This window comes from Ictidomys tridecemlineatus, chromosome 6, assembly GCF_052094955.1.
Source record: "Ictidomys tridecemlineatus isolate mIctTri1 chromosome 6, mIctTri1.hap1, whole genome shotgun sequence".
In the NCBI taxonomy this organism is placed as follows: domain Eukaryota; kingdom Metazoa; phylum Chordata; class Mammalia; order Rodentia; family Sciuridae; genus Ictidomys; species Ictidomys tridecemlineatus.
The window spans coordinates 156,943,270-156,957,386 of record NC_135482.1 but is presented as its reverse complement, the minus strand read 5'-3'; the positions used below and the strand labels follow the sequence as shown (position 1 = coordinate 156,957,386).

The 14,117-nt window shown below is 35.0% G+C and overlaps 1 protein-coding gene across 7 annotated transcripts in view; it reads left to right on the top strand.

Annotated features, from left to right (window-relative positions):
• Positions 1-14,117, top strand: part of Epsti1 (epithelial stromal interaction 1) — a 127,362-nt gene that overhangs the window by 101,500 nt on the left and 11,745 nt on the right. For 4 of the 7 annotated variants that reach the window (XM_078015906.1, XM_078015901.1, XM_078015902.1 and 1 more), the window contains 2 exons: positions 2,086-2,229; positions 11,591-11,664. In XM_078015906.1, the coding sequence (XP_077872032.1) occupies positions 2,086-2,229; positions 11,591-11,664 (218 nt within the window). The remainder of the gene's footprint in view (positions 1-2,085; positions 2,230-11,590; positions 11,665-14,117) is intronic. The other 3 variants (XM_078015904.1, XM_078015905.1, XM_078015907.1) reach the window with 1 other exon arrangement.

The window sequence follows — 14,117 nt, the reverse complement described above, 5'->3', positions numbered from 1 at the left end:
CCCTTCTATATATTCTTCTTCATTGACTGTTTTTTTTTTCTTGTCAGTGAGTATGCTCACTCCTACCATTCAAAAATAAACCAACCAACTCACTCCTTCCTTGATTCTGCTATCCTCAGAGTAACCCCTTCTTCTGTTTTCACAAGGGAGAAGAAAGACAAAATCTTACCGCAACCACTTGTTTATTATGCATTTCATTCTTAATTCCTTATGATCTGGTTCATATTCACAAATGCTTTTGCTGAAATTGCTCTCTAAAGGTAAAGTAGCTTCTGAATACACAATTCAGTGATCTTTTTTGCAATACCTATCTCTCTATAACTCTGTAATACTGTGTGATAACCTTTAAAGGTTTCTTTTTCTGACTTATAAAACAAAACAAAACAAAACTGTGCTCTTCTGGTTGATCTACCTCAGAGTAATCTATCTCAGTATTTGTTCATTCATTCATTCTATCAATTCGAATTCCTACTATGTGTTGAACTTTGCACAAGATGCTGAAGCTACCATTAAAAACAGAATAAGCTAGGGGTGGCGGGAGGGGGAAATGTTGATCATCAGATACTAAGTTATAGTTAGTTTATTTTAACCTGTGTCACCTGGTTCTGAACAGGATGTTGACTATACACACCAGTAGTGTACTCTGAATTTCAGAAACATAGAGGAAAAGGACTGAAGTTTCAACCATAAAGAAATGTAAACACTTTAACCATAAAGAAACACTTTAACCATAAAGTGTTTGAGGAGATAGATGTGTTTGGCTTGCTTTAAACATTATATAATGTACACATTCATTAAAATGTCACATGATGCCTTGTTAATGTGCACAATTTTTATGTTCTTTTGTGTCAGTTAAAATTGATTTAATAAAAGAAATAGAAGCCTTCTCCACTTAATAAAGATCATCGATAAAGTAAAATAATAACTTAAAAAAGAACAATATAGACAAGGTCCTGGACCTCCTGAAATTTACATTTTAATGGAGGAGATAGCAATTAAAATGAGGCAAAGAAAGAAAACATTGTACATTTTGTTTTATAGTGATTCACCTCTGTATAGTAATTAATGTTGTAAGGAAATGAATTATGGGTAGTGATGACTTCAGGGAGCTATAATAATGTTAATTGCTTCTTTCTCTCCTATAACCCTGATTTTTTTCAGGCATCTATCCCACTTTGCACAGTATGTGTGTGAGAGAAAGGGGACTCCATCCCAGCCCTAGGATTCAGTCCCAAGTGGTTCACAGGAGTTCCTTTCTCATAGATTGTGATGGGCTCTCCTATGGACATGAACTGTATTGAGACTAAGGCAAAAGTCTTTCAGAATAGATTTTTTATTGATTTGAAGTATTCTGTTCTTTCCATTTAATGATTTTTCAGCTTGATTCCTTTTTTTTTTTTTTTTGGTCTATTTTCTCATTCTGATATTTCCTGTACCTGTTTTTTGTTCTTGTTGTTATCATTTATGTGGCATTTTCTTTTCTCATTTAATTTTAACCTGTGTCACCTGGTTTAAAATAGATTTCTAGTGACCAAAATGGATGATTTTCCTTTTATTCAGTTTTATAGTAAAGGTAGATTTGATTTGTTCTTATTTATTATGGTTGCTAGTGTAATTTCACGTTTGTGTTCTTGTCGCATAATTTACTTTTCATTAATGATACTTTATTTTTCTGACTCTCTGGTTGCATTTTCTCTGGTTCCATTTATTTATTGCCTCTCTTTCAGTTTTTCTCCCTCCCTTCCTCTGCGACCAGAAATTTTACCGTGTGTGTTTTTGTTTTTAATCTTGCCTAGCCTTTGGTTGTCTCTCTTAATCGGAACATATGTGTCTCTCTTCAGTTTTCCTTTTCCCTTTTATGTTTATTCCCCTGAACTGTCCCTGCTTGCCATTCTCGGGACATCTATCAAATGGATTTCAGACATTCCAGATCTCTTCTCCATATCTCTTCATTGTTTCTTATATTTCCTCTCTTCCCTTTTTTTTCCTTTTATTCTGGTAGAAGTCCTTAACTAGGTCATCCTACTCAGTAGATTATTTCAAAACTCTGCCATACTTATTTGGCACCTGTATTGTATTCTGCAGCAGAAGAGTGGGAGGGGACAGAGCCCACCACCAGGCTGCTCTCAATACAGATCTCCAGTTGGTCACCCCAGCATTCCCTCTGAGAGCTCCTTCAGAAGCACTGCCAACTCAGCTCTAGTTGATCCTACGCATGTGCTTTCCCAGGTAACTTATTCTATCTTCCCTTTACCTTTCAGAAATTTCTTAAAATCTCCGATAGGCTGATTGCACTTATTGATTTTTGCATTGTTATTAATTTTATAGTCGTTAAAAAGCAAAACACCAAAAAAAAAATCAGAAAATATTTTGGGTGACAAAATTTTTGAGGAACCCATAAAAAATTCTAGTAAAACCATTTTATGGAGAATGCATCAAAGCTGTGCTCAGAGAAAGAAAACTAAAACTTTAATCCATTCAGTACTAAAAAAAGGAAAGAAATGAATTAAGCATCCAATCCGAGAATTTAGAGCAAGAATATTAAATGATACTGAAGGAAGTAATTATGATAAGAACAGAAATTAATAATAAAACTTGAAGAAATAGCTGTTGTAAAAATCCAGCCACTTACTTTTTGATAAAGTCAAAATAAATCTGCAGGAAGTCTAATCGAGAAGAGATTAGCAAATACACAACATTATAAGTAAAGAACTGGAACCATAGATTTGGAAAAGATTACATATAAATTCCTACAGGTAATACTGTGCTAATATATTGAAAGTCTGGATTATGTGAAATTTTTTTCCAGGAAAATATAACTATAAAATGACTCAAAGAATTAAAATACACAAAGGCTAATGAAAATACACGATTTGGAAAGTTTTCTGAGAATTATTTTCCCCAGTGGACTGAACTTGGATAATTTTAGAAGCAAGTTCTTTCAAATGTTCAAGAACAGACTTTTTGTGTGTGTGTGTGTGTGCTTTATAAATGTTTCAGAGTAAGGAAAAGATGAAACACTTTAGTATTTTATTTAACTATCATCCCCATGATGTTACAGTCTGATAAATGAAGCACATGTGCATGTGTGTGCCCGCCCACACACTCCTTGTAGATACATCGTCTCATAAGGACAGAGATTGAAGTCTGAAAGAAAATTCAGCCGGGCATAGTGGTGCATGCCTGTAATCCCAGTGGCTCTGGAGGCTGACGCAGGAGGATCATGAGTTTAAAGCCAGCTTCAGCACTTAGTGAGACCCTAAGCAGCACAGTGAGACCCTGTCTCTAAATAAAATACAAAATAAGACTGGGGATGTGGTTCAGTGGTCGAGTACCCCTGAGTTCAATCTCCAGTAACCTGACCCACCCCCCCAAAAAAAAGAAAAAGAAAATTCAACTACTGGAATTTTTCTCTGAAATAGTAATTTACCAAGGCAAAGTAGAGTTTAGTCTAGGAATACAAAGATAATTAGCCATCTATAACTTACTATATTTTATCACTGCGATAGGAAAAAAAATTGAGAGAAAAAATGTTTGGCCATCTCTTTAGTAACAAAAAAGACATTGATAAATTTTAACTTTTGTCAAAAAAAAAAACAACAAAAACACCCATAACACTTCAGTGAACTATGAAAAAAAAAAGGATATTCTTGACATACATATTTTTCCAAAGCAATAACCAACATTATCTTTAGAGGTTCTAGAACAGTGAAAAACATAAGGTTGTTTGCAATCCCTACATGAATCGGTATCCTGGAAATTCTAACTTAGTGCTTCTCAAAGGTATTTGATGGGAAACCCTTAATGCAAAGTTATTTGGAAGAAGACTATTAATATTGCCTGGAACAAAGTTTGGAAATTATTTTAGCCAGCTTGATAAGAAACAAAAATTCAAAATCAGTTTTTCAATTGGAATTATATTTATGAACAAGAGCAATTTGCCTGTAAACCAGGAGAATTAGCTGAGACATGGTAGAAGAAAATGAAGGAGACTTGGTTACAAAATGTGTAAAACACACACACACACACACACACACACACACACAAACATACATGAATCAGCTTTCTTAAATATCAGCAAAATTAATTAGAAAAATATAATGGGATAAAAAAGATCCCATCAAAGACCAACTATGTAAAAAATTGCTCAATAGCTGAAAAACAAAAGCTTTCCTAGAATGCATAAAAATCAATTTGAATACAGCAGAGATGGCTAATGCTCCTGAGTGGTAAAATTCAATATTGCAGTAATTATAGTTCTGTCCAAATTAAGGGTAAATTTAATGCAATTCTAATAAAATTTTCAGTGGACCTTGAGTTAGTTTGAAAAACTATTTTTAAATTTTAACCTGGAGAATAATTATGAAATTAAATAAGAAACTCTAGAAAAAAAATATGAATCATTTGTGCGTTTTTTGGGGCAAAGACTTACACTAGTAGCTATTAATGTAGACTATTGCAAACTCATCCAGTAATAACTCAAGGGACAAAATAAACTGGAAGTCTCTTTGGCAATATCAAATTCTGAAGTTTCCTCAAAGTTAAAATGTTAGTTCTAAAAGGTACACATTAGTTTTTAGGAAATAAGCAAAGATGTATACAAGATGGATGTACAAGTTTGATCATTTTAAAAATGAGATTAATGGAAACTTTGAAGCAATTTTTTCAGTGATAGAGGATTTGAAGTTTTTAAGAGTTGAAAAATCTTTGCAGCAGTTACTACCATATTTTAATGACATGGAAATATGCTCACGTACATGGAAAATAGATTATAAAACAGAGTGCAGACAAATGTTAAAACCTACCTCCTTTTCTTATTGCACTTTGTGCAAATTACTTCATTTCTCTAAGCCTCATCTGTTAGAGCTGATAGTGATGTTATTTGCCTCATGACTTTGTTTCTAGGATCAAATCAGAGAAAGCATGTAGAATTTATCCTAACGCCTAACACGTGGTAAGCCTGAAAATGTGACCCAAGGTGATAAGAAGTTATAATCTATGTGTGTAAATCAAGAAGAAAATATACTGACATGTTAAAGGAGCTTATCTCTGTGTGGAGAATTTTATGAGTGATTGTTTTGTTTTTCTTTTTTCTTTTCTTTTCTTTTTTTTTTCCCTTTGGTACTGGGGATTCAACCCAATACTTAACCACTGAGCCACATCCTCAGCACCCCCCCCCCCCTTTTTTTGTATTTTATTTAGAGACAGGGTCTTGTTGTGTTGCTTAGGGCCTTGCTAAATTGCTGAGGCTGGCTTTGAACTCATGATCCTCTTGCCTCAGCCTCTCAAGAGGCTAGGATTACAGGGGTGCACCACTGTACCAGCTATTTTGTTTTTCTTGATAGTTTCTGTAGTATCTACACTTTTCACACTAAATCAGTGACTTTAATGAAAGAAAAGTGTTTTTTTTTAAAGAGGAGAAAGTTGATAGGGATTATTTCTAGGTGGGAGATACAGAACTACACGTGTGATTATTGTAGCTGGAGTGCATTTATTTATATTTACATTAAAATGACATATTTTTGCTATTTTAAAACAATTTTCCTACTTCACCCATTAGTATCTATTTCCTTTGATTTGGCTTGTCTTCTCTTAGTTTTTGAGTGTGTTTCCCTGTTTTCTTCTCATTCTTGCTAGCTCAAGTCATCTTTGGGGTGGGGGAGTGTCACTGTGAAGATCCTCAGAACAGGGTTTCTTTAAGGTTTCTCCCTCCCCTAAAAGTTCTTCTGGATTTAACATTCAAAGGCAGTAGTTTTTTTTAACTTCTTGGCCTTTCCCCTCCTGCTTTCACCATCCTTTTCCTCTTGTTGAGTTGAGAGAGCATCCTCTCCTGGGAGAAGTTTGTCCTGCCAGGCGATGGCACTTTAATGTTTACTTGAAGCAGTCAGGCTGAACCATGTCAGAACATGCCCCAGTGGGATTCAGACATGATTTTAAAATGGCTCTATCTTCGTCTTCAATTGCTATACTAGAGCGTTGCTTTTGAGCAAGATTTTCACTCCAGCCTCATCAGGTTTCTCAAGCCGTCAGACTTGCACTCACCTGTCTGTTGTCTAGCTGACCCTTGGATAGAGCAGGGTACTACTAGCAAATTGGAGCCCAGAGCATTGATTCTCACAACCTCTATGGGGAGATGGCAACCCCTCTACTTCTTGCTGGTAGCTTGGGCTCTAAGCACAGACCCTGGGTGCTATCCCATACCTCCCCTGGCATGCGCAGGCAGTGGCACTGTGTCCAGTGTTGTCCTCATTTACTATAGATCACCTGGACAACATTTACAGGAAGTTCTGTTCTTGGCATCTCCAAGGTGGTGTTTCACTGAAGTGCCCTCTTTGTGTAGAGCTCTGCCTGAATGTAGGGAGCTGTGTAGCACAGTGATAAGCCATGCTTTCTCTCCTTGGAGAGCGTTGGTGGATATAAATAAAATGTTGAACACCCATTTCTCTTGTTTGCGTCTTTGTATTTCCACATCATTGTTTGAACTTATGCTCAGCAATGCATTTCTTTTTGCTTCGTATCACAGTTGTCTCAGGGTCTGCCTTCCTCATTATACTGTGATTTCTTTTGTGGAGAGCTCTGTCTCATTTGTATCCATGCCTTCAGCACGAATCTAGTGTTTGGAAGGTGGTTGGTGCTTAGCAAATTTGTGGTGAGTGGAACACTGTCTCTGATGTTGTACGTCATCTCCCCTCTGCCTACAGTGTTTTGATTCTCTTAATGTTTCCAGCTCAGTCCTTGGAACAAGAGCAACTTATTTTGCATTTGTCCAACTAGATATTGCACTTCCATGTGAGAACCCAGTAAATGAACCAAGAATATGCTTATAAGGCGTGAAGATACATCCTTGGTGGCTGTCAGTTCAGTGGAACAAATTATCTTTGAAAGTAACCTTTTTGGTACAAAAAACTGTCCTTTTCCTAGTAAATATGCCTTGCTAGCTATAATAATCCTGAGTGAGGTTATGCCAGCACCTCCCTTCTGCCATCTAGAGCAATGTTCTTTCATGGTGATGCCTCATCAGCACCCTGTCCCCTTTCCCACCAGATTTATATCTGTTGTCACCCATCCCTGCCTCATGATGGGATGATGTCTGTTCTTGTCTTCCCTTCCTCTTTTCTTCCTTTCTAGCAGTTCTTAGCTTTATAACAATAGTATTCCTCTTTTACATCTCTAAATATTAAAAGATACATATATATTGGAATTTTTAAATAAAAGAGAGCAGAAAGAAACAAATGGCCTTCCACGTGGGCAGGACATCCTTTTTTTCTTTCCACATTGTTTTAATTGGTGCATTGTAGCTGTACATAATGATGGGATGTGTTGTTACATATTCATAGATGCACACAATAGAATAACATAATTTGGCCAGTATCTGGGCAGTAAATCTTTAGTGATGGAATAAAGAAGTAATAAGTTGTAACATTAACAAACAAAAACTGTATCTGATATTAAAGCTTTCTTCCCCTGCCTGCCCTCCAAGTTCCTCTGCTCAGTGGTAATTATAGCTAACATTTTCTTGTGTATTTTCCCATAAAACATTTTAAATAAACTATATGGCAACATATAAAAGTTGAAATAGATGTATGCATATATTTTCTACTTATATGGAGGGATCACAAGAAAATGCTCTGGATTTACCTTTGATGGCTTAATATCATTTAGAGATTTCTCCATAGGCCCTCTCTGCCCCTCTCCCCAAACCAGACCTCTCTTATTCTTTGTAACAGTTTCATACTATTCCATTGTGTGGATGGTCTAAGTTGTCCTTATTTGTGGACATTAACATTTTTCCCTGAACATTTACAGTTTCAATGACAATGGTAAATATCCATATACTATATCATATACATGTACTTTAAAAACACTTATGCAAAAAATGTGTACATTTTAAATCTTGATGGTTACTGCTAATTTTTCCTCCACAAACAGAATTAGTTTTCGCTTATCTTTTTCACTTACTAGGTACACTTGAATGTATCTGATTTTCTGTCAAAGTTTTCTGATTTTTTTCCAAAATGATAGAAAAATTTTTATCTTATCACTCAATTTTTTGAGTAAAAATGATGATGATTTTGAATGGTAATCTGACATTTATTCAAGAGATGCCTGTTCCTATTTTTGACCCTTGTTCTGCTTGGTTGGTCTTTTCCTTATTGGTTATATGAGGTCTTAGGTTCTTCTTTGGTCCTCAACCTAAAATACTCACTGAGCCACTAGTCTCATATCAGTGTGCCTAAATGCCCTGCCAGCTTTATGATAGGATGTTTTTCTCAATCGTTTATGGGTTTCTTTTCTTTATAAAATAAACAAAGCAATGATCTCATCTATCTTGTTCTCCATTGTAGCTCTGTTCCATTGATCCAAGCCTGTTTCCTATTTGTTCAGCAAATGAATGAAAGAAAAATGAATGAACCTGTGTCATAAATATTTCTTAACAGTTTATGTTTTTATTTTGTTTATGCTATTTTATCCAAATGAAAACTAAGGATGATGATGATGATGATGATGATGATGATGATGATGATGATGATGATGATTTGTGTGTGTGTGTGTTGTGTTGTTGTTGTTGGTGGTGGTGGTGCTGGGGATTGAACCCAGGGCCTCATGATGCTAGGCAAATACTCTACCATTGAGATATACACCCAGCCCTTTTAAAAAAGTTTTGAGACAGAGTCTTATTAAGTTGCCAAGGCTGGCTTTGAAACTTGTGATCCTCCTATCTCAGCCTCTGGAGTAGCTGAGATTGAAAGTGTGCACCATTATGCCCAGCTGGGTTTTCTTATTCAGATTTATCATTCTTTTCTCATTTATGATTTCTGGACCTTCATCACTCTAAATTTATAAGTATATACCTGTGTATCCGTTGGAAACATACATGGCTCATTCTTTTAGGTCCAAATATTAGACCTTTATAATTCTTTTTTATACATCAAATAAAGTAGATCTAATTTCGATTTTCTTTCAGTAGCTGCTTAATCTACCATCATTTACCGACTATACCTCTTTGCATTCGTTCAACACAACTACTTAAGGAGAAGCTATATTTCCATGTGTTAGTTCTATTTTTAGACTCAAACTGTTTTAATTACTAACTTTCATGATGTTTTAGTATTTGCTGGAACTGTTCTTTCTCATTTATTTTCTTTTAAAGGATTTTTCATGGCTATAATTGCATAGTTGTTTTTGTTTTTCCAGATAGATTATGCAATCCTTTTACCAAGTGTGAAAGATTATCTTAAATTATTTTAAAGTAAAATGTAACTATATGCATACATATATGTGCATATTTGCATATATAAATACATAATAAGTGTCTTATAGTTCTTTGTGTCACATTCCAGGTCTTAGTTTGTTCAGTCTTCATGGTATTAAATGTAGAATGGACTGGCTATTAAAGTTGTTCTTGTAAAAAATGGGTTAATGGATATAAGAAGAATTAGCATCGTTTGGCAAGAAGGATTTTGACGTAGACACACTTAGATATGTTCTGCTAATACATTTAAGTGTGAATGGATCCCAAAATCCTGGACATGGATGTTCATACTTGAGTACCATAAACTGCTATGAGGTTATCCTTATTCTTAATTGCTTATTTTGGTTGCATCTTTCAGAAAATGATTAGATACAAGAAAACCTAAGCCACAGTTTTATTTTGCTACTAGTGAGCTGTTTAGCTTTTGACAACCTAAACTGTATCTTCAACCTGTTTTCTCATCTGGAATACAAGCCTAATATTGCTTTTTCACTTATCAAATAATACATGTTTACCTGCCTACCTTTGAGAATTTTTGTGAGGGTCCAGTAACAGAATTTTGGGGAAAAAAATTATTTGAAAATGATAACATCTTCTAGTTAAATATCATACTTTAAAAATATGTTATTTCCTTATATCCAATTCTCCTCTCCACGTGTTCCTCCAAGAAAAAAACAATACAGGAATTTTTTTAAAGGCATAAACTTATAAGAACAAAAGAACAGACAAAGAAACTATAGAAAAAAGAAACAAAACAGCCAAATTTTTGATGCGGGAAAGTAGATGGTCAGTGTAAGTGGTGGAAGTAGATAATTAGTGAAACAGGAAAAGCCAGGACTCTTGTGCAAGGAGCAGTAAAACACAAGTTGATTAAAGTTCAGGTGTTGGAGGTACCCAGCACCTCTGTAAGCTGGACCTGAAAATAGGAGGATGAATTGGAAGCCTAAAGCCAGGAGCTATAGATCCCACCACCACCACCACCACCACCACAGTGAACATTAAAAAAGTTGTAAGGCTGAGAATGAGGTACACCAGGAGGGGAAGTTGGGGTTGGGGTAGAGGTTGAAATAGAGAAATCTTTTTCTACAGTAGGAAATAAAAAAAATGCCATTAAAAATGAATAAATAGAAGAATCTACATGCTATTGAGGAGATAATTTTAACAGATAAAACCATACACAGGAGTTGAAGGTGGTTGTAGAGGAATAGGAGAGCACAGGATCTGGTTTTATTTTAGTGCAAGTCTTGGTAGTATTAATAAATTGTATTGATACTTGGTGGGCTTTTAAAGGTATATCATATGTTAAAGTGATAAAAGTTAAACAGAACACTTCAGGCCGTTGTGGAAGAGTGAGACCCTAGCACAAGGTTTGGCATCTAGGTTCTTAATGCTTATTAAGAATGAATATGTATTATTCAATTATTTTGAAAATGTTCTAATTTTCCCTTGCTCTGGAGCTATGTAAGAATTAGGATTATTTATTGTACGTCAGGGACTGATCAGACAAGCGACGTATTTGAAAAAAAATCACAGTGTAAGTAACAGGTGTTTTTATTTTGAGAACTATGGAATATAGATGGCCTTTGAATAAAGTTTTTAAAATGTCAATCTGAATTTTAAGTTTATTTTAGACTTTTCTCCAGGAAGTTTGAAGGCTAGAGAACTCATGGCACCTAGTTCTTTGGAATGAGACTATAAATGTAGTAACTGAGTCTGGAAGAAGTTGCCTCTTTCAAGAGATAATCAGGACATTGAAAGCTAGAGATTTAGTTATAGTAATGTGATCTACTTGAAGCAAAGTATTCCTTTGAGGGAACTCAAAATTCTGCTAGTATATAACCAATAACAGACAAGTGCTTGTTATCCAGGAAGGAAAATGCTTTACCAATAGAATTGCATCAAGTGAGCCCAATATTTATTTGTAAGTTGCTATGAATTTATTAGGAAAAAAGTGCCATAGAAATAATAAGAAATAGCATTGTGTGATACTCTGATAGGAACTAATTTGATTTTTTTTTGTAAGACACAGATGAGTTTGAGTCACATTGTATTTTCCTCTCTATATCTTGTACCTCCTGGTCTAATTTCTTGACCATTGCACATTGGCTATTTAATCTGACAGTTTTTCACTCATGGAGCTATTCTGTTTGACTAAGCCACAATTATTTTTGCTACCTACTTATATAGGAAAATAATTTCACATCCAAATAGTACTTAAGTAAAAGTTTCAAAAGTGAAATATTGCACCAGCTAAGGTTAAATATGAAATTGATTTGGATGTCTTCTGTACAGTCATGTTAATTGAAAACCATATTTTAAAACTTTTATTGTTCCTAGAATAAATTACTGGAAACTAAACGACAGCGGCAAGAAGAGGAAAGAGCCAGAATCCTTCAAGCCGAGCACAGGAGGTATAACTGGCTAATAAAATAAGTATCCTTGGTAAAATCAATTACTTTTAAGTTTTGCAGTGTTTAGGAAAACACTACAGTAATAATATTAAATATGGTTTAGGGATACTCATTGCCTTTAACTCTTTGTCATTGAGTTATGGTGTATGTATGAGATATGTCAACTGTGACATATCTGTATGCACATGTGTACATATATACATACATGACACACAACTGCCGCAGTCCGGCTGCAGCAAAATAACCGGGGGGTGACGAACAACTTGTGTACATTGATACAGCAGAAGTGGGAGCCGTTTATTGTAGGACAGGAGTGGTATATACACATTCCACACAGCTTATCTTAATTAACATAAACTAGATTCAGCAGTCAACCAATAAGGAATCTCCACACTTAATGACTAGATGGCATTACTTCACAAACCACTCCCTCTGGCAAAATGCCAGGCACCATCCAGAGTTGTTTACAGACTCTAACATACAACATCCCATTTGCCTGGATAGTTGGCATTATAAACACATTGGGTTACTTTTTTTTCTTATTTATTTATTTACATTAGGTTACTTTTAATTTGCTTTCCATGAATAGAACATCATAATAATCCTTTGCAATGATGCTGTACCATTTCTAGGCTACTTCAGAAAAAGTACTACCTGAGTACTAAAGCTTGTCAAAGCTATTTTATATGGAAAATAGGGGGGAAATGCCTCAAGATAGAACCAGTAAGTGAATTTTAGAAGTGTAAGTACTCTCTGTTATTTGTAATACCTGGTATAAGCACTTGAGAGTACCCAGTAAAATCATATGCATAGTGTGACAGTGCTAATGGCTGCCATGTTGTCTGTCATTGCTGTGCTAGGATTTTCCCCAGAGGCGCTTAGGCTATTTGAATTCACTGGAGGGTGCTTGTGTGTGTTAGGGGAAGAATTTAACGTAAAGGCTTTCATGATTTAAAGCAGCAAATTTTTCTTTTGAAAGTAATAGCTTTTCTTTTGTATTTAACCTTTCTGCTACCACTAAGGTGTATTTTTTAGTTGTGTTGATTTCATTTTATAAATAAGAGACCATAAAATGTATCCAGCAAAACTCCCTGTTCTGATGGTGCCACTTATGATGGGTAGGGCCCTCATACTCTCCTCTCTATATCTTGTACCTCCTGGTCTAATTTCTTGACCACCATGCACATTGGCTTTTTAATCTGACAGTTTTTCACTCATGGAGCTATTCTGTTTGACTAAGCCACAATTATTTTTGCTACCTACTTATATAGGAAAATAATTTCACATCCAAATAGTACTTAAGTAAAAGTTTCAAAAGTGAAATATTACACTAGCTAAGTGCAATATGGATATGCTGCCTCCATCGTCCAATCAAAATAGTTTTAAAATCTCAAATGTGAATTTATGTGTTTCTCTGGTCTTAAGGAAAACCTGAAAACTTTGAGATATTATCTGTTTGTTGAGTAAGCTGATGCAGGGAGGAGATCCTTATGGTTATCTGTTTATTATAAAATAGGCCATAAATTTAGTCCTTTTTATTGGTTTTGCTCATTTACTGTTTTCAAGAATTTCTGTTAAAAATGGTATTATGTTTATATAACACTGATTTGCTAGTACTTGCCAATTATTTCTCTGGATTTCTGAGGAATGATTAGATTGGGAAGCTTTAAGCATTTTAAAAATAGTGATGTGTCACTTTAACAGGCCCCATTGCTAAAAAAAAAAAAAAACCAAAAACCTTATCTTTCATAGCACCCAATAAAAGACAAGTTATTTGATTAGAGGTGGAAAAGATTACATTTTTGTTATAGAATCTTGGCCTTCATTCTGTAGATTTAATTTCCACACCACTGAATACCTAAATATTGGTGGGGCTGTTTATTTTTGATACCTTATTTTCTCTTTTATTGGTTCTAATGAAAGTAAATCAAAATTTATTCCATGAGGAAGTGTCTCTGGATAATAAACTCAGAAATCAGTTTTGAAATATTAAACACAAATTTTTATGTTCTTAATCAATTTTTGAAAAGAGCTTACTTTTGGATTGTCCCTAGAGTTTGTAGAGAGCTTCCCTATGGTATCATAAGAGAAGACTCAATACTCAGTATCCTCTTAATGAACAAATAGCATACCAAAAGCTATATAGTATGTGTGTAGGGGACCTAGATTAGTGTTCTCCAAGGGCATAATTTTGAGTTGGAAAGGCAACATGCTTTCTCCTGTTTAGAAGTTCACATAGTATAAAACTTTATCCTGAGTTTTATAACAGAAAGTTGGTGAGATTCCTCATGAACTCTTCAATGAATCCTATAATGAGCTTGAGCTTGCCCCCGCCCTTGAACCTGACCCAGTATAATTATTTGAGCAAGAGAAGACAGGCAGGGACTCCAGAGAGAACAGACAGAACCAGGGTTTGGGGGGAAGTAGTGGTCAAAGCCTTGAAAGGATCTGGG